Genomic DNA, 22,140 nt, shown 5'->3' with positions numbered 1-22,140 from the left:
ATTTTTTTTTTTTAAATAAAAGTTCCAAAATTACCTTCTTTCTTCTTTAAAAAAAATAGCAGATCTACAAGCTCAGATCTACAAGTTGTGAGCTTGTAGATATTGTAGAGATACTACGGCTATTTTCAAATAGCCGTAGTAGCCTACGTCGCTTCTTCTGCGCTTGTTTTCATAGAAATTGTTGCTTATCTCCCTCGCAGAATCTGGCAACGCTGCTAGCCCACCAGACCAGTCAGTAGTTTCTCGCTCTGCTTCACATCCAATATAAAACTTCATTTCATGTATTCTTTTACTCTGCTTCTTGTGGGTTATTATTAATGATACAACAAAGAGCCATCGAACACGGCAACCATTACAAATGCTTGAGGTATAGATCGTATTCAAGTTCTGTCAACATAACAATAACGTTCATATTATTATTGCATACATTTGCTGCTAGTTCTCAAATATATAGCTAACTAGCGACTGCAGATTTACCAAACTATTAGAGAAATGATGTTTAGCGATAACATTGTGTCTAGCGATAACATTGGCTTAATTTGCTTAAGTTAACGTTATAATTGCTTTATTACTTGTGAATAACGGGTTTTATATCTAATGTTTAATGCCACATAATTGGTTAGCTAACGTTAGCCAAAATAGCTAATGTGTTGTCAACCTATAACCAGTGCTGCATTCAAGAGAACTCAGAATGTTGAAAATGTGATTGTTTTACATGGTTTTATTGTTAAATACTTAGGGACTTAAATAGACCCAATCAGATATTGTTTTAAACATATATAAATGATGGTCTTATTCACATATATTCTTAAATAATTTAATATGATAGATGGGAATATAACCATATTAAAGGGGTATTTCACTTTAAAATAATTATGGTTGGCATGTTTAACGTCTACTCAGGCTTTTGTGTGCACCCCAGACAGTTTTTAAGTTGCTTGATTCAATATTTAGATATTTTATATGAATCAAACATGCCCCCTTTCCTGTACAAACTCCATTGTCTTTCTAATGCGTGATATCAATTTGAATGGAAATCAAATCAAATATTAAAGTGAAATACCCCTTTAAAATAGCCACAGATTTGAGCTTCATTGTGTCATTTTATTTTCCCTCAAACTGTCCAGGTTAGAGCTCTACTTGTTGCGCGTCAAACGAAGAGGAGGGAATTTCAAAGGTGCATGTCAACACCACCGCTGCCCAGCGGACACTAAAGCATAGTGACTGAATAGTCACACTGGAGAAAATCTTTTGACTACTCAAAGTGTGGGAAATGCATTGTCTTGTGCAGACGGTCTAAAGTCCCATGTATGTCAATGTTTTCAGGAATCAGGTGGCCTTGGACAGAAGCCATTTAGTCAACCTCTCTTTCGTCTGGTCTATTTTACCAGATGTACAGGAGAGCCACATGTTAATGTAACGCACAGGAATCAAACCCGGCTCTCTCCCGCTTGGAAAGCCTACATCTTATCCACTAGCCTAAAGGGGAATTCCCTCTTGGCCAGGGGAGATAATAGGCTTTTGGTCCTCAGGCAGAGGCTCTGAGCTACTACTGCTACACTTATATACTCTGAAAACGTACTCCTGCATTCTTAGTGGATCTTCTCCCAACCAGGAGACGTGACTATAAATCGCCACATAAAACACGGAAGAACAACTCATGCTGTGCCTGTGAGAACAACATCATCCAGAAAGAGAACATGAAAGCCCACGAAAGGTCGAATGCAGGCGAGCAGTACCAACGTTCTGACTATGGCAAAGGCTTCTCTGGGAGGGCCAACCTAATGGCTGACCCACAGCCCCGCCCAGAGCGCTGTGCTCAGGACCAGAATGCAGGTGATGAGCAAAGCACAACTTTGTGTGGAGAACCCGAGGATCAAAATGGAAAGACGGCATCTGACCACCGAGTAGGTCCACATGAATTTACTACTGTATGTACTACAATATGAGGATTTATTAGATTCATAAAGAAAGTATTAATTCAAAGTCAGCTCCTATATTTCCTGTATGGTAGTGGTTCTTTAAAGTACCAGTTCACAATTGTGGCTGCAATGCTTTGAAAATGTTTTGACCCCTGACCCCACAGACCTCGTTGTGTTGTCTAGAAGCAATGTGAGCTTCAATCGCTTTGATTGGTTTAGGAATTAAATACTTTGTTTTGAAAACAGATGAACACAGAGCACAGGTTTCCACCAGGCCAGGTAGTAGAAGTCAATCAGGATGAAATATGAAAAATCGGAGATTAGCTGTACACGGACGGACGGACGGACGGACACACGGACAGACAGACAGACACACACACACACACACACACCCACACACGGACAGACAGGGGCGAAAACATAGTCTCGGTCACACCCTCGGCCTGGCGTAGACAATAAATTCAGGCTGAGACCCTGGTCTTAGAATGCAGAATATTAGGGTACTAAACACAATATATTATTTTGTGGTACGCTACCATTACGCATTCATAACCATTCTCAGATAGCTTTCTAAAAACAAAGTGATGAACTACAGTAGCTTGTGGTGGAGTCCTGAATAGGCTCTGTGCATGACTGTAGTTCCCTTTCCCAGAGGGTGGCATTCCCGTTCCGGGTTAGTTTCTCATAGTTTCATTTGATTGGCTCAGCAGTAGAGTTGAACCGGAAACACACAACACCTTCGTACAGTAGGTGCCAAGACAAATAGAGCAAAACAGCCCAACTGGCTTTTACTGTAGGCGGTCACCCCTTTAGGAGACCAGAAGTGATTGATTGAATGAATGCTTTATTAACAGTTTACAAAAAAAGGACAGAAATTACAGTTTAAAAGGATCCCTGGCTAATAAGCCAAATATGCCTTAATATCGGTAAATCAGTACACATTATCTCTATAGTCATGTCATCAAGACGCACATGTCCAATTTTTCATATTTCATCCTGATGGCCTAAGATTGACTTCTACTACCTGGCCTGGCAGAGGGAGACCTGTGCTCCGAGGAGCACATTTTCTAGTTAGATATTTATTTGGTCCCATTACTGCTACGTTGATTCATGGATCACAGACATCCTTTTGCTTGGCATTCCAAAAACAGCAAAATGTAAATTTTGAAGCCATATCACTTTCAACAGCGATGCAAAATCTGCCTGTGATTTTTTTTTTCTTTTTTTTACAAAGCCTGATTGGGTTGATGTAATCTTCAACTATAAATGTAAACCACAGTCATTGAAGTTTTCTTTCCAACAAATGCTGAACCTGATGTTTGATACCAACTTCTTATGCAATTAGGGGTCTGGCGAATTAAAACAGACGATTCCTCAAGCTGTGAAGATTGCACCAGGAAATGTGAAGGATGAAACACTCCATCTGACTGTCAGGCTGCAACAGGAAGAGGATCAGCAAGAGGAGAGAGAAGAAGTCATAGGTGGTTTGATCAACTCTGATGGTGAAACGGTTGAATGGGATCCTAGTAAGTATCCTAGTAAGTAGGAAAAACACTGCATATCCACCAGTGGTGGAAGAAATACACATTCTCACAAAGAAAGGACGATGGCTGTTATTTCATTTAATATTAAAATTTTCATCAAAGTGTTTCAATAAATTATTTGGGGAGAATTTCGGATGCCTGGCCCTTCTGTGATGATAGTCACACAAACGCCAGGAAAATGTAACCACAGTTAATGCTAGACACTCAATAGGGATACCATGGGTATGATTTGTCAAAACTGCCATAAATCAGCAAAACGTATTTCAAATACCATACAATAAATGTATCTACCTTAAATTCTTATGTTGTACTACTATAAAAGACTGCAGAACTTGCAGTTTGGACCATTATGATATAACCTGCAAACTAGGCCTAGGTACACTACATAGCATTTTGTAAGACTGTTGTATTTCATGTCTGTACTGTCTGTGAAGTATCTCATTCTCTGCATGACTTTATTGTGATAGGCTGCTGTGATAACACAGAAGACCCTCAAACAACACAAACCACTACTACTAGCAAGGTAAATACAAAAAATAAAAAAAGATTGCTCAATAACTGCATCATCCCGTAATTCTTCAAATGAAAGAAATTGATTGCCATCACTTTGACAAAAGTTTCTCACCCTGATGTTATCACTTTAATGAGGCATTTATTTATTTCCTGTACATCCCAGCAGAATCTAAAGAGGGCTTTATAGGCTCTTTAACCCTTTTAACCCTGGTGTCCCTATTTTGGGCTTGTCAGTATAGGCAAAACCTTTCAACTTGTGACAGCCCACCCCAGAAATAAAAGATCTACAAGCTCACATGTGATGTGATGCAATAGGACATTATGTGGTTAATTGCAGTGGTGTAAAGTAACTAAGTACATTTACTCAAGTACTGTACTTAAGTACAATTTTGAGGTACTTTTACTTTACTAGAGTACTTCCAATTTTCAGTACTTTTACTTCTACTCCACTACATCTCAGAGGCAAATATTATACTTTTACTCCACTACAATTATTTGAAAACTTTTTTGATTTGGATTATTATTACAAAACATACATTACCCACTTCAGCCCTATATACATTTCGGCCATTTGAAAATAGCAGATCTACAAGCTCACAATGCGTCGCGATGCGACGCATTGTGAGCTTCTAAAGATTTTTATACTATATATTGTACTTTAAGTACGTTTTGATATCAATACTTTTGTACTTTTACGCAAGTAGATTTTGAATTCCGGACTTTTACTTGTAACAGAGTATTTCTACATTGCAGTATTGATACTTTTACTTAAGTAAAACATTTGAGTACCTTTTCCACCACTGGTTAATTGTTACGTTTTGACTCCAGGGTGACAGCATTCCCTCAGTGTCCCATCTGGAATGTGCTGACCAGAGGGCGAGCAGCAGTCCAACCCTCATGATGGAAGTCACAACTGAGGGTGAAACGGGAGCTTCAGAGGGAGGAGAGAAAGAAGAGCGAGTAGTAAAGATAACTGTTTCTCCCACATACCATGGTAAATAAAGTCACAATAGTGGTGGTTAGAAGTTAACACTTGTTAGGCCTAAATAACACTTTGTTGTGTGACCCTGTGGCTTGCCAAAAACTACTGATGTTCAACCTACGCATCCGTACAACAGAGGTATAAATTGGGCTCCAGGCGTATTGGTTTGCTGATGTCTGTGCCCCCACTGTTAACAGGAAAGAGACGTGGCAGGAGAAAGAAGGCTCCGGCAGAAATAGTGGTGTCTTTGGACACCCCTGAGGAGGAGAAAATAATTGGTCCATATCCCGGTGAGAAAATGATTATGTTAGAGAGACCCAAGCAAAGCAGCAGTGGCAAGATTATACGGGGGTAAATGGGAGAGTCTGTGAAAACCTTTCTCATACTCAGGGAGGAGAAGTAAGAGGATGATACCAGCGATTCCAGTGATTCCAGTTGAAGATGAAATTGATAATTCCCGCCTCAATCCTGGTGAGTGTGCCTTTTTACACTTAAAAAGATAAACTCTGACCATTTTATTGTTCTGTTTTTTAAAATGATTATTTTATTAATTGAAACTCACGTACTACCTCGTAGTTAAAAGGTATTCCCGAAGAAAGAGGGCATTTCCTACTGCAGTGGTGTCCTCACAGGGTGAAATGGACTCAAAAGCTGTCCCACCTTCTCCTGGTAAGAGCATAAAAAAAGTAGAACAGACATTACAGCCTTAGTTGTGACATTTGTGTTTTTAATTAAACAATATTTTTATCAACCAGCAAAGCGACCTTACAGGAGGAGAGTTACCACTCTATCTAAAGCACTGGAAAAGGACAGCACGTCTTTTGAAACTGTTCCTGGTAAGAGCAGATAAAATGTAAAAGTGTCAATTTGTCAATTTGAGCACCACTTAAGCCCTGTTTTATACATGCCGCATATAACCGATCTACTATCTACATGCTCACAAAGTGACGTGACGTGAGTTTGTAGATTGGCTACTTTTGCAATTTTGGAAGATTTTGGAAACATATTGATGTTTCTTTGAATAGATATTAATACTGAATAAATCAGTTCTTCCAGTTAAATTTTTGAATTCAATGTATTTTTAAACATAATTCAGTTTTGAAATCAATTAATTGTACCAAAATAATCAAATAGAATTTTTATCATGGTGAAATTAGGCATTGCATGAGCATTGTTGCCTAAAAATAATTATTGAATTGAACCTTTGTGAGGTTTAGAGATTTAAATCCCTACATGGAATGCATCCAAATAGTTTTAAGTAGGGGTGTGCCAGCTATATCGTTCCGGCGCGATATATTGCAATATTAAAACGTGACGATATGTATCGTCGTGACGTCATACTGTAACGCAATATTTTTAGGGCTAGTGAAAGTTAGAGGAGTTCTTACTGTATGGTGTGTGTTATATGAAATGTGAGCTTACCATAATCACAGTAATCCTTAATAATATTCAAGGGCTATTGGAGAGAAATGAGACTCCAGTCACTTTCAGTTTAGAGCACTGCAGAGGGGAGGTGTGTGTGTCTGTGTCCAGTTGATGCTCGTTGACGCTCGTTAATGTTACATGCATCAAGGTTTCTGCACGGTAAAATAGGCCTGTACATCTAATCTATAGCATCAAAGCCATAGATTTTGGCATAGAAGTGACCCTCTCTGGCTTATAGATATTTTGTTCAAGCTGTTGTTAATAACTAGACTACACTTGGTTGGTAAAAGTCCAGATGACAAGAATATGACTATGATTTTAGTGGAATTTATATTTATGCAGTAAATATTATATTTGTTATTAGTGTCTTATATGTCTCTGAAACAAAGGGCTTTATAGTGAAAACGTACTTCACTTGTTCCTTAAGCTTGTATAATTGTATTTATTTTTGTGTGTACAACCCTTTTTTATGTGTTTTATAAATAAAGCAATTTTAAACTGAAGATGATGGCCAATGTTGATGATAATTAGAATAAATAAATAATATATAGTATCGTATCGATATTGTGAGCCCAATATCATGTATTGTATCGTGAAATTAGTGTACACCCCGACACATCCCTAGTTGTAAGTAATGGTCAAATTGCACTGCAAATACAGTACCATGGCCACTTGCTTCCAGACAGTGGTCAGTCATGGGCACTCCAGCATGTTGAATTGTGTGCTCTTGCCTTGTTTTAATGTGAGTTTAAGTTGTTCCCCATGTTTATTCAGTTCATTCTTTTTTCTAACAAAGGAAAGAGACGCTACAGAAAGAGGAAATCTCTTACACACACGGACGGAGAAACAGAAAATAATACAGGAATTAACCTTTCTGGTAAGAGCAGAGGGAATCTTTAGTGCTATTTAAAATGTAGTACAGAGCAAATACTTTATGTGATTAATATTTTTTTGCTGTCTGTTTTATTCTAAAATGCATTTAATTACAACTTACTTCTGTGTTAAATTACAAAATAATTAAGTCCGCACTGTTCTCTTTTTTTCTCTGAGCAGCCAATAGACGCCCTGGCAGAAAGAAAATTCCTGTACCAATAGAAATACCACCGGAGCTCCTGAAGAAGCCCAGAGAGAAGTTAGAGTACCACTGTTCATTGTGTGCCAAAGATTTTCCTAATGGATACAAACTGGAGAGGCATGAATTGACACACACAGGCGAGAAACCTTACCGCTGTTCAATCTGTGCCAGGGGTTTCAACCAGAAGGGAAATCTTAAAACGCATTATAAGGTTCACACAGGTGAGAAATGATCACCACAGTGCAACACACATTGCCATTTACAATGTTTTCACCTGACTTATACCAATTGTTTTTGTACATTATTTTGATGTGTCATAGTATTCTCAGAGTTCAGTGAAATGATTTGAGTATCTTAAAAGAAATAATAGCTCACATGCACTGCGTGCAGATCATTTTGACATTGCATAAAATGTTGAAGTGAAGACAGCTAAAACAAAGCATAATTTGTCTCCTGTTTCTTTATGTAGGCGGTAAAGGCATCAAGGATTGGTCTGGTGACGTTGGTCCCGTGACAGGGGGGCTCCCTGATCCTGAATATGTGGAGAAGTCACCAGAAGAACCGTCCAGAAATGAGTCATCTCTACGTTGCCTGGAATGCGGAAAAGAGTGTGAAAACCTCTCAGCCTTACAAGCACATCACATCACGATACATACACAGGCAGCAGCTGACACACAGGAGGTTGAGTCCAGTGCAGTGAGTGCACTAATGTTGTATGCCTGCCGTTACTGTGAGGTTCAGTACAGTAAAAAAGAGCTGCTGGAGGAGCACACGAAAAGCCACGTCAAAGAGAAACCCTACGCCTGCCCTGATTGTGGTAAGAGGTTTATCACCGAGAGTTACGTTCAAGTTCATCAGCGCCTCCATACCGGGGAGAAGCCGTTCCTTTGCTCCCATTGTGGTAAAGGATACCACACAGCTTCATCCCTCAAGCTGCATGAGATGCAGCATTCGGGAGACAGACCATTTGCTTGCTCCCTATGTGGGAAGAGGTTTCGCATAAATTCCTATCTGTTGGCACATTACCAGACCCATATTAAGGATAGACCCTTCCTCTGTAGTGTTTGTGGGAAGGGTTATGCCAGAGCTGAGGAACTTAAGGTGCACCACAGGCTTCACACAGGAGAGAGACCCTACCAGTGTGCTCTGTGTGGGAAGAAGTTCAGTTATCGCCAGGGCCTGAGACAACATCAACGCACTCATGCTGGAAGGCGTGTGGGTCCCACGAAACAACTTGGTAGACCCAAGCAACAGGCCAGGCAGGATGACTGCCAAGAATGACACAATACACTGTGGAATGGTTTTGTAAATTGGTTTTATGCTAGGGCTATTAATCTAGTCCACTTTTCTTTTGCATTTATTTCTTCCTTATTGTCTTTTGAAGCTATGTCAATTCATGTAGTTAAAAAAGTTACTAAAGTGTATTATTTTACCATACACAGACTGACAGAAATGCGATTTATTTTGTGGAAAGATTCAGTTGGAACATGACTGATGCAGCTTCTCTCTAGACAGTGAGCTCTGAGGCAACAAGACGAATGAGTGGAATATTTCTCTGAACAAGTATTTTGCCTTTAGATTCATAGAGGACTGTATATAGCCAGCCACTTCCCTTTTATGCCTGTTCACTGTCTAGTGAAGTTACATGTAAATCTGATATAGTTCTGTCTGTCTTCTAGGGCATGTGATGACAATGTTTTGGGGTTGTGTGCGAGTATAAGGCAAGGGGCAGTGGGGGAAGGGCTATCATAAAAAACTGTTATTAGATAACTACGGTGCAACCAAAGTAGACAGGTTATATGGAGTCAAATGTTTGGGGGTCAAAAAGTAGTGTGGCATGTTGTCATCACTAGGACAAACATAAAACATACAATACATTGTAGTATGCGACATACAGTATACCCACACAGACACAGACAGGGTTGAAAACATGATCTCCTGGTGGAGAACAAAAAGATTACTCAAACATTTTGATGGTTTATTATCTTTCCATTAAGATATAATTCTTATAAAAAGAGGGCATGCCTCTCATTTTGTTTTCAAGTCAAACAATGAGTAAAACAGGGTTGAATCTTTAACAACAGTCCATGTATGTGTACCATTTGAGACCTATGTGTTCTGTAAAAAAAAAGGACAGAATGAAATATGTGTCTTAAACTAATACCCACATTTCTATGTTGTGAACTTATTTAGAAGTCCAGTATGTTCAATTTTGAGTGCCTTTATACCTTGCATGGCAAATTATATTCACTGTTGCCAAGTATGCACATTACCTTTGTTATGTTAAAATCCATACTGAATGAAGAAGTAGAAGAATTTTAAATAAAATGTTGCTTTTTCTCTCCCAATTATGTGCAATTCTTTACATGATGCAAGTTTGGTCAGGGAGGGACACATCCCTTTTATTGACTCCAATGACCTTTTTCCCTTCTTTTTTTAATTACTGGCAGCACTTAATTTAACCCAGTACAAATACCCAGGCAAAAACAACAACATATGGCTATACCAGGTTAAGTCAATGAACAGAACCAGGTGGGCGTTATCAAGGTATTACAGTGGTATTTAGGAATCCTGAAGGTATGATTGTTAATCAAATATTGCCATAACTATCTTGAGATGACTTTATCCAACACTACAAGAGCAGTTAATTAATTGTATTATATTCAATCAACTGTCTACCAGCTCCACTGTCTATCATCTGTGTTCAGCCCACTAATGTCTCTGTATCCACCATGGCATTAAGTGTCCTCAGGTACTCCAGCAGGTATCCTGAACCTATGGAAGAAGGACACTTATTTCCTATCTATTCATTATTCTATGGGCCATAAGTATTTAACCCAGCAAGACTTGTCTATTAAAGAGCTGGGGAGACTCTAGCTATTACTGAACAAAAAAGCTTTAACTTTTTAACAATAAAACAAATCACAAAAAAATAACTTACAGCACCTTGGCTTTAACCAAACCCAGAGCCAGTCACACGAGTTGATTATTAGTTATTACACAATTGAAAAGATTGATTCAAAGGAGGCCATGATATTCAAATCGTGCAGGTTTCACATTCAAACTTATTCTCTGGTTTGTAGCGCACAACGGCAATATTACATCATAAAGGGCTCTTGAATACATTTGCTGTGTGCAAACAGATCAAGAAGAACAGAGAAAGCACACGAGTCATGCTGTGCTGTGACTGCTGTCCAACATGTTTAGTCCCCTGTGTGCGTTTGATCCACTAGGTGGCGGTATGCGCTTTACCAGACGCACTCCGCCAAATAAGTCAAGGTAGAAGAACCTGATAAGAACCCCCAGAACTCTGAGTGTAGAGAAGAGAGAGTAACGTCACGCTTTCTATCTTATTGAGATAGACAGAGCACTTCTGCATTCCATTATTACAATGGGAGTCAACGCTAGTGTCATAACTCTCTTATACACGACTCTGCCAGAGCTGAAGAACCCGGGCCCAGTGTTGCCATGTCTGCTTATTATAAGCAGATTTGGGCTTGTTCTTCTGTAAAGTTGCTTGTAAATATAGTTGGTGGTTGCTGTTTTTTGGGGTTTGTTTCTAAAGTTTAGTTGATTATTTGGGCTTTTCCTAATGTTGTTTAAACCAGTGTTTCTAAAACACTTTTCATGTCAAGGACCCCCAAGCCTAGCCGCTTCTTTTGGGCTTGTTTTCATAGAACCGTTTGCTTGTTTCTCTCGCGAAACCTGGCAACACTGGCCGTGCATTGGCAACTACTTCATTAGCATCAGATGCTAATAGGACAGTATCATCATTATTGCTCGAATGCATAATCAAACAAGCCAATTTGACCATTTCAAGGGATGTTGTTACGAAGAACTTTAATCTTTAGGTAATGCTAACCCAGCCACTTGAATCCTTGAATGTGGTGAGTATGCAGGAGGCTCAATCAGTGCAACATACTGTACTAGCTGCTAACTGGCTAACAACAACTAACAGTCATGATTTATTTATTTTAGTGGTAAAGTCAAAGTTTATGATGGCAACTGAGATTAGGTTTATCCTACGTCCCAAGAAGGGCTTTATTTGACCACCTTGTAGGTAAAATGTCACATATTACACGTTCTATTAGTGTGTTATTACACTTTTCACCCTCCTTTTTTTCAAAATACCCCTTTTCTCATTACATATCCATATAGATTTAGGCTAACTATGACCTGACATATTTTAGGAAGTGCTTCAAGAAGCAGTAATTTTTCCTCTACATTGAAGTCTGTAACTGATGCAGTTTAAAGTATTTCAATCTATTTTAAATGATGTTCTGGACTTATTATTTTATGCCTTTACTCTGTTACTTTGATGTCACATCACATCTAATGTGATAATGAAATAACAACTAACCTTCCTTATTATATCAATGGAACAATGGAAGAAATTATTATTTGGATCAGTGACTGTAACAGATAGTAAGTTGTGTTATTTCGACAATGATGAATTGATGATTGTGTCATATTATTGGTTATTTTTTAGCAACACTAAACAATAAAAGCCTGGAGTTCGAGGCTATATTATTGGTGGCATACAAGAAAATTAGGCTGCCAATGTCTCATCTCTCTTTTACGATTCTTCTTAACTTCTTGTGAATTAACATTAAGCCTGGGCTATATTTGGTTGTGTGCTGTCTTGTGCACCGAAAAGCAGATCTGCAAGTTCACAATGTGTTGACTATTTATTTTGTATTTATGTTGCAGTGTTTATCCTTGGTTTAAGTTATATTGTGATTACTTGTATTTCTTTTACCAAAATCGAATCAGATCGAATACACAGAAACAGTATCTTAACGTCTTACGGCATCCAACAAGTGTAGCTCATCTTTAAATCTACGTGAAAATGAACTGGTCAGACTTAATGTAAATAGTTTTGCTAAATCACTTGTATTTCTTCTTTTAGGAATGAAAGTGCTCTCCACAGGGAGGCGAACTGCATTAGAACAACCTAAACTGTACCGGGAGGACCAGAGTCAGACCGCAGGGAGATGTTACTATCAAAGATGCAGCAAAACACCTGGTACTCTCATTATGTTGTGTCAGCATGAGGAGGATCACCATGGAAGAATAAGTCCTCACAATTGTGCCCAGAGGAAATAGATTCGCCTGTCGAAACGCAACCCTTATTAATCTAATCTGCCATGCGTTTCGCGAAATATTTTCTCTGAGGCCAGGGGCCAAATAATATCTCACTTAACAATACTGAACACAAAGACCTCTGTGATGACCAACATGCAAGAGGGAGAGGATTTAGTGTCTGGTTTGATCAACTCAGATGGGGAGTTTGTTGATTGGGAACTTGCCAGTCTTGGTGATGGTGAGTTGAAGCTCGGTTTTGTTCATTGCTTGAAAATCAAAGAGACTGAACTTATTTACCTTACTGACACATAATGTTTTAATCCACGTTGTTTTCTCTATAGGCGATGAGAAACCCTTCTCTGATGACAAGGTACTACATCAGAATGCATCAGAAAAAAATAAACAACACCAAGGAAACCAGACTATTGTCAAACATCGCTGTAAATTGTGTGGGAAAGAGTTTGGTAGTCTAAGTAGACTTAGTCGACATAAGAAGAATCACAGAGGAGTCAAAACCTTTGAGTGTGTCCACTGTGGGAAAAGGTTTGCTCATCAAAATGCCCTGAAAGTTCACCTACCAATCCACACTAAACGGAGACCATCACCGTGCCCTGTGAGTGGTAAACCAGGCCGTGCAAGATCTCATAACAACACACACACCAAAAAACCCACTGGTACAACCAGTGGGGTGGAGGAGGGCGATGAAGCAGTCAGTGGTTTTATCAACTCGGATGGAGAGGACGTTGAATGGGATCCTTCCACTTATGGTGAGTGGAAATATCCAATGGTAGAATTACTGTTGAAATGTCTTCATGGACATATAATGCCAAACAGTATACTTGGCAATACTAGCTAAGTAGCTATGAGATACTATTAACCCAAATAAACCTTTTATCAGGATGATATCGCCCTTTGATATGCTTAACAACACCTTACAGTTGCAGCAATCGCTTTTCTGTTTTTGAGACCAACCAGTTTCCCATTCCAACACTTTGCCTAATGCTTACATGAATTTATCATGTAGCTGACTGTAGATTCTATGACAGTGCATGTGAGTTGTAGGATCTGTATTTTAAAACACTTACATTTTTGACATAGTTTCTCTATCATTATTCTAATTTGGCCTTTTCCTTTCCATCTTCTAGCTGTTGACATGAACTGGACAGGTGATCAACAGATTGACGCTAGCAGTACACGGCGTCTTCGCTCTGATGTCAGTGGGAATGACTTTGATTCTTCTCAGAGTTCCTTGTCCCGAAATGAGAGGGACCACACTAAAGACAGGCCTTACCAGTGTGTCAGGTGTGGGCTGAGATTCAGATTCCACCATAATCTGAAGAAACATGTAAGAAATCACTTGACAAAGAAGATTTTAACGCGCACGCGGTGCAGGATGATGGCTCTGCGGGAGGCACGCGGCAGAACCTCGTTAGGAGAAAACAAGGAAAGGGCTGAATTAAAAGAGGAGGGAAGAACGCCAACCCAAGGTCTCTTCGTGGCAATCTTTTTCATTTTCACTTGAGCAAATAAAATGACAGGGATGAAAATTCAGTTTCTCCTGGTTTACTCTACTTGCATGTGCATGTGGATTCTATGTAGACTTTCCCTTTAAGTTAGTATTTGATAATATGGGAAACCTTTTTGAGCATACTTGAAAGAAAACAGGCAAACCATTGTCATTACATTTCCCAAAGAAAAATAAAACCAGAACTTTAGACTCTAGAATCTCATTTCATCTCGTTTACTGCTGCAGAAACTATTGCAATGCGCACACAAGCGCGGTGTAGATCCTCACAACTATGAAAGGTAGCTAAGAGAACCAGATTTTCAAGGTGGTGCTATCATGTATTGATAGTATTATTGGCTTCATTTGACTATGATCAACCATTTCTAACCTACGCTATAATTTAGTTGCAGTATTTTCGGTGGTCAATATAACAGGCAAGTGACTAAAAGCAAACAGGTTGCCAAGTCTTAGCGTGCTGGTGTTGTTGAACGTATACCTTGTCTAACGCTTATATCGTTATGTGCAGGAGAGGCTTCAGATGCAGAAACGTCCGATGATGAGAGTACCACGACACCAGCAAAGCCTAAACACACTCGAAGACTGAGACCCAGGAAGCGTCGAAGGAAAGAGGATTCTGGGGATCTCTTCAGCTGCGAGGACTGTGATAAGAAGTTCCGGAGCGTATACACCAGAGATCGGCATTTGAGAGAGAAGCATGACAAAAACCTTCGTCACAAGTGTTCAGACTGTGAGAAGACATTTAGAGCCAATCGAAGCCTGATGGTTCACCGGCGTATCTATCATCCATCGTTAGTTGTCCCGGTCGAACCTCAGGAGCAATCCAGGGTTCCAAAGAAGCACCTCTGTTCAACATGTGGAAAGGAATTCCCTACCAGTGCGTCTCTAAGTAGACATCTGATCATTCACTCAGGAAAGAGGCCATACAAGTGTCCTGTGTGTGGAAGGGGTTTCACGCAGATTGGAAACCTTAAAACACACCAGAAAGTCCACAAAGGTGAGAATCTTGAGGTCAATCGATCTATCTGTCTGTCTCTGTCTGTCTGTCTGTCTCTCTGTCTGAAGAAATGGCCTAGTGTTCTAGTTTGTAATATAGTAAAAGGTGACAAAGGTGGAGATAAAATGAGGGAAGATTTTCAAGTGCTGCTTCAATTTAAGCAGGTAACTGATAAACTGGACATGAATTAGAAACATCATATAAATGTATAAAAGTAGTACATTAGGAATGTGTTCATTTGCATCACTACTCATTCTTTTCTATAAGCACTATAATATGCACAAAACTGCACATACATAGTATATACTACTAATTGTATATAAATAAGTAGCTACATAGTACTTATTGCTTATTGTGTCTTTTTTGCAGGGGTGAAACCCACCAATGACGTAGTGAATGAGAAGAGTTCTGCTACACCTGAAGAGGCTCCGCTATCAGTGGGAATCTGTATCTGTCCTTTATGTTGGACACAATTTTCAGAGAAAGGGCTATTGGAAGAACACATGAAACAGGTCCATGAGTCGAAGAAACCGTACGCCTGCACCGAATGCAGCAAGAGATTTACGCATGTTCAGAAACTAAAAGAGCATCAAGCTGGGCACGAGGGCGTGAAACCTCATCAGTGCACACAGTGTGAGAAAGGTTTTCAAACGCCACAGGGACTTGAGAACCACATGAGAGATCATACCGGAGAAAAACCTTTCCCGTGCACTATATGTGGAAAAAGGTTCAAGCAAGCATCGACTTTGAGAGCACATTACATAACCCATTCTGGAGAGAGGCCTTACCTCTGCTCCATATGTGGGAAAAGTTATACCAGGGCTGAGGAGCTAAAGGTCCACTTAAGAGTTCACACCGGAGAGAAGCCTTACCAGTGTGATGAATGTGGTAAGAGTTTCTACTATAGGCAGGGCTTCAACAACCATAAGAAGACTCATAACGCCAAGCCCATTGGGCCCACGAGACAGCTAGGAAGGCCTAGACAGCAAGGCAGTCCCAGGAAGGCTAGTAAGACCAAGAGGATCCCACGGAGACGCGTACCTGATTCAGACGGAGAAGAAGATCTGACCTGGGAGCCTCCTAATCTTGGTAGGTGCTAGGTTTTTGACCCAACATTTTTCTTCTCCTGGGGCAGTCTACTGATCATTCATTCCCACTGAGTTTTACAAAAATCCACCCATTCATTATCTTGTCCGCACACACACACAGACAGGAGTGATTATTATACCCTGCCACACATTTCATGTGGCCAGGATAGAAATAAAATATACTTGGTTTGGTTAACTTTATAGTTTGTTTATTTGGTAGAGATAATCACTGTATGCGTTTAATTAATGAAGAACTTACACGCATGTGTGTGGTATAGCCTTGGACCAAGACTGACAGAGATTAGTTTTTATCGATTCAAATGATATGATTTGTGTATCACTGTCAGTCTTGGACGACACCCCCAAATATACACTGGACATCCGTCTCTAACTTTAATGCCCGTAGGCCCTGTACCACATTGTGCAAATTTAAAATATAAAGTGCTTACCCTAAAGCCACGTATGTTTCCTGTCGGGCCCTCGTGTTCCGTAATATTCCTTATTGTTCAATAAAAAGTTGTTTTAATCACGTCTGGGCCTGAACTTCACTGTATTCTTAGTGTAGTGGGGCTTTTGCAGCAGGTGAAAACCATTATTACACTCGCACAGACGGTTTATATCTGTCGTCCAAGACTGACAGAGATACACAAATGTCAGAATCGATCAAAAATGTAATCTCTTAAATCTTGGTCCAAGGTTAGCTTGTCACAGGGTATTGCAGTCGGTCCTGCGTCTGTGAACAAAATGACTAAAGATGGGATGGGTGTATTTTTATGATACTTAGTGGGAATGATCAGCCGAAGAGATGATGGACTTTTGGGTTAAAACATTTAAAGGTCATGGTGATCAGGAGCAAGGTAAAAAAAAGAAAAGAAAAAGCATAATGGAGAGACGTAGAACAATAGATGTTAATGCAGGCAGGGTTTGCAACAGGTGTATTTTTTTAATTTATGTAATCTGATGCAGGAGATAGTCCTAACCATCACCCTGGTAGCCAAGAAAATCTTACGGCACCTGACCACAGCCAGGTGAGGGAAATGACATCACACAGTGGATACTGTTATAGTAGTACAGTATGATACGATTATACTAAACTTGCACACATAGTGCAAAGTCCTTGCACCAGAATGATGTCATTAACGTGTTTATTTCTGTGAGTTTTCTAGATATCTCAGTGGAGCTATGATCAATACACCGCATTCAACCCCTGGGGACAACATCCAAACACATCTTACTGGAGAGGAACAGAGGCCCACCAGCAATACTATGGCCCAGGAGAGCCTAGCATGAGTTTTAGTGCCCTGCTCAGGAGTTCGACTGTAAGTGATGCTTGTGGCATTCATTGTTATTGTTTACATTTGAGGTTGAGAATACAAATACATAACAGTATGTTTTTGGGCTTCACTTGCTAACAGGAATAGCGTGAAAAATGACTTGAAAAGAATGTTGAAATAATTCACTGATGCTATAGAGCCGACTACAATGTGGCACTAATAAATCAGCCACTTTATTATTTTGTGGCGAAGAATACATACCACATCACAATGGTTTGAATCAATAGGATGGAATTGTTTGGCCATAACTACTGCAGAAGTCTTAATTACATTTTAATATTACTGAAGAACAGGCAAGACTCATAACTTGGAAAAAACATAGCTTGATATCTGTCATTGAAATGTAAAGTACCATGTCACTGTGCCCTGACCACATTATGGGCAAAATGTATGTTATCATAAAAGAATAATACAACTCAGTGTTCAAATTTTAGGAGGAAGAGCAGGTCCAGGACAATTGCATAGCATGGCGTTCTGCAATTCCCCTTGTACCTCCACCTTCAGAACATGGGCTGGGACCCTCTGACCCGCTCAACACCACATCACAGAAACCAGACTCCAGCAAGAGGACCACAGAGATGGACGACTGTCCTGAAGAGAGCACTGAGGACGAACTAGAGCGAGAGACAACACAGGACCAGGACCAACAGACATCATCACCCTTAGGTGACCTTTTGGGAATATTATTAAAGCCCAGAATTCATCATTATGATTGCTGTGATGTAGAGCAATAGATAAGAGTGTAAACACACATCCAAATAAAACCATCTGGGCAGGTGCTGAACTGAATGTAGGAATTGCAGCATTAAGTGTTTGCACAATGCAGGTCTCCCGTCACATCATTTAATTCACTGATCTGACATGGTGGTTAGAAGTCTTGATAAGTCACATCAAAGTATTTTTTAAGAAAAGTCAGCTTAATTCGGTCACCAACTTGGAAGTCTTCTGGGCATTACATTCTGGCTAACAAGACAAGTCTCCAATCTCTTTGAATTGGGAGTAATCTAAATGGCAAGTTCTTCTGACATACATATGATTATATTAGAACAATGAGGAATTGTATTCTACACAGTGTTAAAAATTAAGTCCAAAGGGACATTGGTTTTCATATAATAAGAAGTAATAACTGTAAAGAACAATACAGAACACCCTCTCGTGTAATATTGCATTTATAGACCCATATAATTTTTTTATTCTACAGAATCTAAACTTATCATACAACAGAATATATAGACATACTGTGGCCTCTCTTAGCTATACTGAACAGGTCTAACTTCCATGTAGAGTGACATTAAGATACTTCTCTTTAAATGTAAACTGTGCCAGATTTATACACACTTATTGTCACTCAGGGGCCTCACTTTGTGGTCAAAAAATAGTTTTTGTGAGGTTGTCATGATAACCCTCTGAATGAGCATAATGCATACATATTTCAGTGTGATCATGAAGAATGAATGAACTTATCATTTATCCTGTAGGTGAAGTTTGTTGTGAGAAGACAGCTGTTCCAAAAACACACAAGCAAGCTGAAGAAAAACAGCCTGAGGAGCGAAAACTATTCCAGGGGACACGCAAGCCAAGGAAAACCTATGATTGTCCAACATGTGGAAAAGTGTTCTCTAATAACACGGGCCTAGGACGACACCTTGTAATCCACACTGGAAAGAGACCGTTCAACTGCTCCTTATGTGGGAAAGGATTCACCCAGAGTGGGAATCTCAAAACACACATGAAAGTGCACAAAGGTCAGTCTAGAATGTTTAAATTGTATCTTATGTTGGCAGGCAGTCTACTTTTAGTAGTCACCATACATGGCTGATATTGTCTGTTGACCACTGCTATAAAAGCTAAAAGTTTACAAAGGCACGCACATCCAAACGATAAAATTCCAGGTACTGGAAAGAAGAACTAAATAGAGTCCGACCACTGGACATTCATGCTCCCATGGATTACATTACCACCAAAGATGAGGCTTTGAGCATCCGAGGAAGAGCTAGACACTTGAACCAGTGCAGTGGAGAAAACCCCTAACAAACCTATACTGACTGCTTTGAAAACCAATTCTGATACCATCCCATGAAGGACTGCCCTTTGTATTGGTTCTGCAATGTGGTTATTTTTTTAAATCTCTAGATTGTTTCCACCCAGTTTTCACCACTACTTTGTATTTAGAAGTCACCAGACGTATCGGTAGGTGGAGATTTCTGATCAACTACCTTTGTTGGTAAGAATTAAATATCTACGGGAGCATGATCCAGTGTGCAGATTAAACATTTCTTAAGCATTAAACATTAGTTGAGGTTGGGTTGAACTTCACCTACTCGCAAGGTGCATGGAATTAGTACTGGTGCAGCAATAAGATCACAGTCGTTCCCGGCATAGGCGCCGATTCTTTGGGTGGCTGTATGTAATGGATTGTAACAAGCGCATAATGTCATGATACCACACGTAATTCTGAACAGATTTGGCATCTGTAATCTCAAATTTCTGATTGTTAATTCCTTGTGCAGTTATGTTTTTAGCATCTGCCAATCAAAATGTACGACCTGAAATATACACTCTCTCGCTCTCTCGTGTTCTCCCTCTCTCTCTGTCAAAGAAAAAGAGAGAATTTATTGACTGTCTCAAAATACCATGGTCTCGTCTCATTAAAACCTAGCCTAACCATTAAAAAACGTGGCTTAAAACTTGGATGACGTGCATTTTTGCAACAGTGCTGCTGTCCATGGTGCTGGGTGCCCAGGGGTAGGATCCCTATACCCCTGTATAGAGTACGTGTTTGTATCAGAGGAGTGCATTGTACACCAATTGGTTTCTGAAACGGGCACATGCACCAGAGCGATTGTTATCGGGTTTGTTTGGGGGTAGGGGGGGGGGATTCGACAGTTTTGAGCACCCACCGGCAGAAACTTAATTGGTGCCCATGGTTCCCGGTTCTGCAACAAGTGTGCCTAGAAGTGAAATGACCTGATTATTTCAGGAGTTCCACTTGGTGTGTTCTTAAAATACAAAAACTGCTCTGAATTGAGTGTGTTTCCCTTACAGGAGAGGGACCCACTGATGCAGAAGTTCAAGAGAGCATTCCTGAACCCGAAGAACCTGCCGTAACATTCCATGTGTGTGGAGATTGTGGGATGGACTTCCCTGAAAAGAAACAGCTTGAAGAACACCAAAAGGTCCATGACAAACCTTATGCCTGTCCACACTGTGACAAGAGGTTCAAAAATGAATATTACTTTAAAATACATAAGCGCCTTCACACCGGGGACACACCTTTCCTTTGTTCAGAGTGCGGGAAGAGTTGTGTCACACTAGATGTCCTTAAGAAACACGAATTAACGCACACCGGAGAAAAGAAATTCCACTGCGATCAATGTGGACGGGCGTTCATGCAATCGGCCCACTTGTATGTGCACCTCAAAACGCACACTGGTGAGAGGCCTCACCTATGCTCCATCTGTGGCAAGAGTTACTCCAAAGCCTGTGATCTCAAAGTTCACCTACGAGTTCACACAGGGGAGAAGCCTTACACGTGTGAGACATGTGGGAAGTGCTTCTATTACTCTCAAGGTTATCGGGCACATCTAAAGACTCACGAGAAGAAGCCAAAACGACCAACGAAAACATTAGGTAGACCAAAACAAAAATCACTAACCGACGAGACGGATGATTAATGTTGAGTACTTACCTATCTTTTATTTTGTGAATTTTTATGCGTATTAAAACATTTTTAGTATCGATTGATTGTGATGTGTACTATCAACCTCATGCAATTTATCATTAAGAGTATATGGAAATGAAAAGAGAAAAGAAATCCTTTAAAAAAAAAAACTTTTAATTTTCTTCATTTGTGGGTTGCCTTAGCTCAATTTAGCTCACGATTAATACTTTTTTTTTTTTTAATGCTGCAAATAAGTTTTGCAATAAATAAAAAAATAATAAATATATATAAACATTTCTATATAGTGTCAGTTTATCATTGTTATATTTTCTGATCGGGTCATATTTATGTAACTGTCTTGTGTAACTGCCTTTTGGTCAGCCCGGAATGTTACTGTGGTATATTCAACAACGTTTTGGTTTATTTTTTGTATTTACGTTTAAGTTACTTATTACTACTGTAAAACACTTGTATTTCTGACCCATGGATGCTATTCAGATTCCCTTTATTTTGCTTGGGAAATGTAATGGGTATTTAGTAATACTAGACTGTGTGGGGCTAATGGACCAAACTGACAAAATAATATATAGTCTTGAATCTAAAATGGAGTGTCCTCCTGACTGTTCAGCCCAAAATGTGGTTTATGTATGATCTGTTCATTACAATATACACTCTGATTGTATCTGCAGGCCAATGTCATATTGATCACTGGTTTATGCTTGGTTCTGCCAGCTGCAATAAAATAAATTAAAAGTTTTAAAATACTGTATTGCTCAAACAACTTTTAGTTTTATCAGTTTGTTTAGTGAATTCATATTCCGGAGGTGATGCCCGGTCTGCAGTATTCATTTTCTGGAAATATGAATATTAATTTTAATATTAACATTAATATTGCTTTAAGGGGTTTATCTACTTGAAACAGTTCTGTATATTGAAGCATGGCATGCTGCTTCTGTGATTGAGAAGTTGTTTGCTGAATACATAAGGCA

General features: G+C 39.5%; 2 protein-coding genes across 5 annotated transcripts; both read left to right on the top strand.

The window, feature by feature from the left end:
• Positions 1 to 230: 230 nt before the first annotated feature.
• Positions 231 to 9,796, top strand: LOC308100148 (uncharacterized protein). Of its 4 annotated transcripts, none has more exons than XM_080449064.1 (12): positions 231 to 367; positions 1,128 to 1,907; positions 3,268 to 3,448; positions 3,934 to 3,989; positions 4,808 to 4,973; positions 5,159 to 5,251; positions 5,352 to 5,432; positions 5,538 to 5,630; positions 5,717 to 5,797; positions 7,183 to 7,263; positions 7,440 to 7,682; positions 7,931 to 9,796. In XM_080449064.1, exons 2-12 carry the CDS (start codon positions 1,701 to 1,703, stop codon positions 8,740 to 8,742), a joined length of 2,094 nt encoding a protein of 697 aa, XP_080305190.1. In that variant the 5' UTR covers positions 231 to 367; positions 1,128 to 1,700; the 3' UTR covers positions 8,743 to 9,796. The 4 variants fall into 4 exon arrangements, with proteins under 4 accessions (XP_080305190.1, XP_080305191.1, XP_080305189.1 ...); XM_080449065.1 differs by having other exon boundaries at positions 3,268 to 3,460; positions 7,183 to 7,248; XM_080449063.1 differs by having other exon boundaries at positions 3,268 to 3,460.
• A 1,341-nt stretch (positions 9,797 to 11,137) lies between these two features.
• Positions 11,138 to 21,858, top strand: LOC308103065 (uncharacterized protein). Its single transcript, XM_080452913.1, has 11 exons — positions 11,138 to 11,348; positions 12,371 to 12,784; positions 12,888 to 13,313; positions 13,692 to 14,033; positions 14,580 to 15,068; positions 15,438 to 16,157; positions 17,123 to 17,184; positions 17,323 to 17,475; positions 17,925 to 18,156; positions 18,969 to 19,235; positions 20,536 to 21,858. Exons 2-11 carry the CDS (start codon positions 12,691 to 12,693, stop codon positions 21,162 to 21,164), a joined length of 3,414 nt encoding a protein of 1,137 aa, XP_080309039.1. The 5' UTR covers positions 11,138 to 11,348; positions 12,371 to 12,690; the 3' UTR covers positions 21,165 to 21,858.
• The last annotated feature ends 282 nt before the right edge of the window (positions 21,859 to 22,140 follow it).

The sequence above is a fragment of the Gymnoscopelus braueri genome, assembly GCF_963280865.1.
Source record: "Gymnoscopelus braueri genome assembly, chromosome: 2".
In the NCBI taxonomy this organism is placed as follows: Eukaryota; Metazoa; Chordata; class Actinopteri; order Myctophiformes; family Myctophidae; genus Gymnoscopelus; species Gymnoscopelus braueri.
This window is presented reverse-complemented; position numbering and strand designations above follow the sequence as displayed.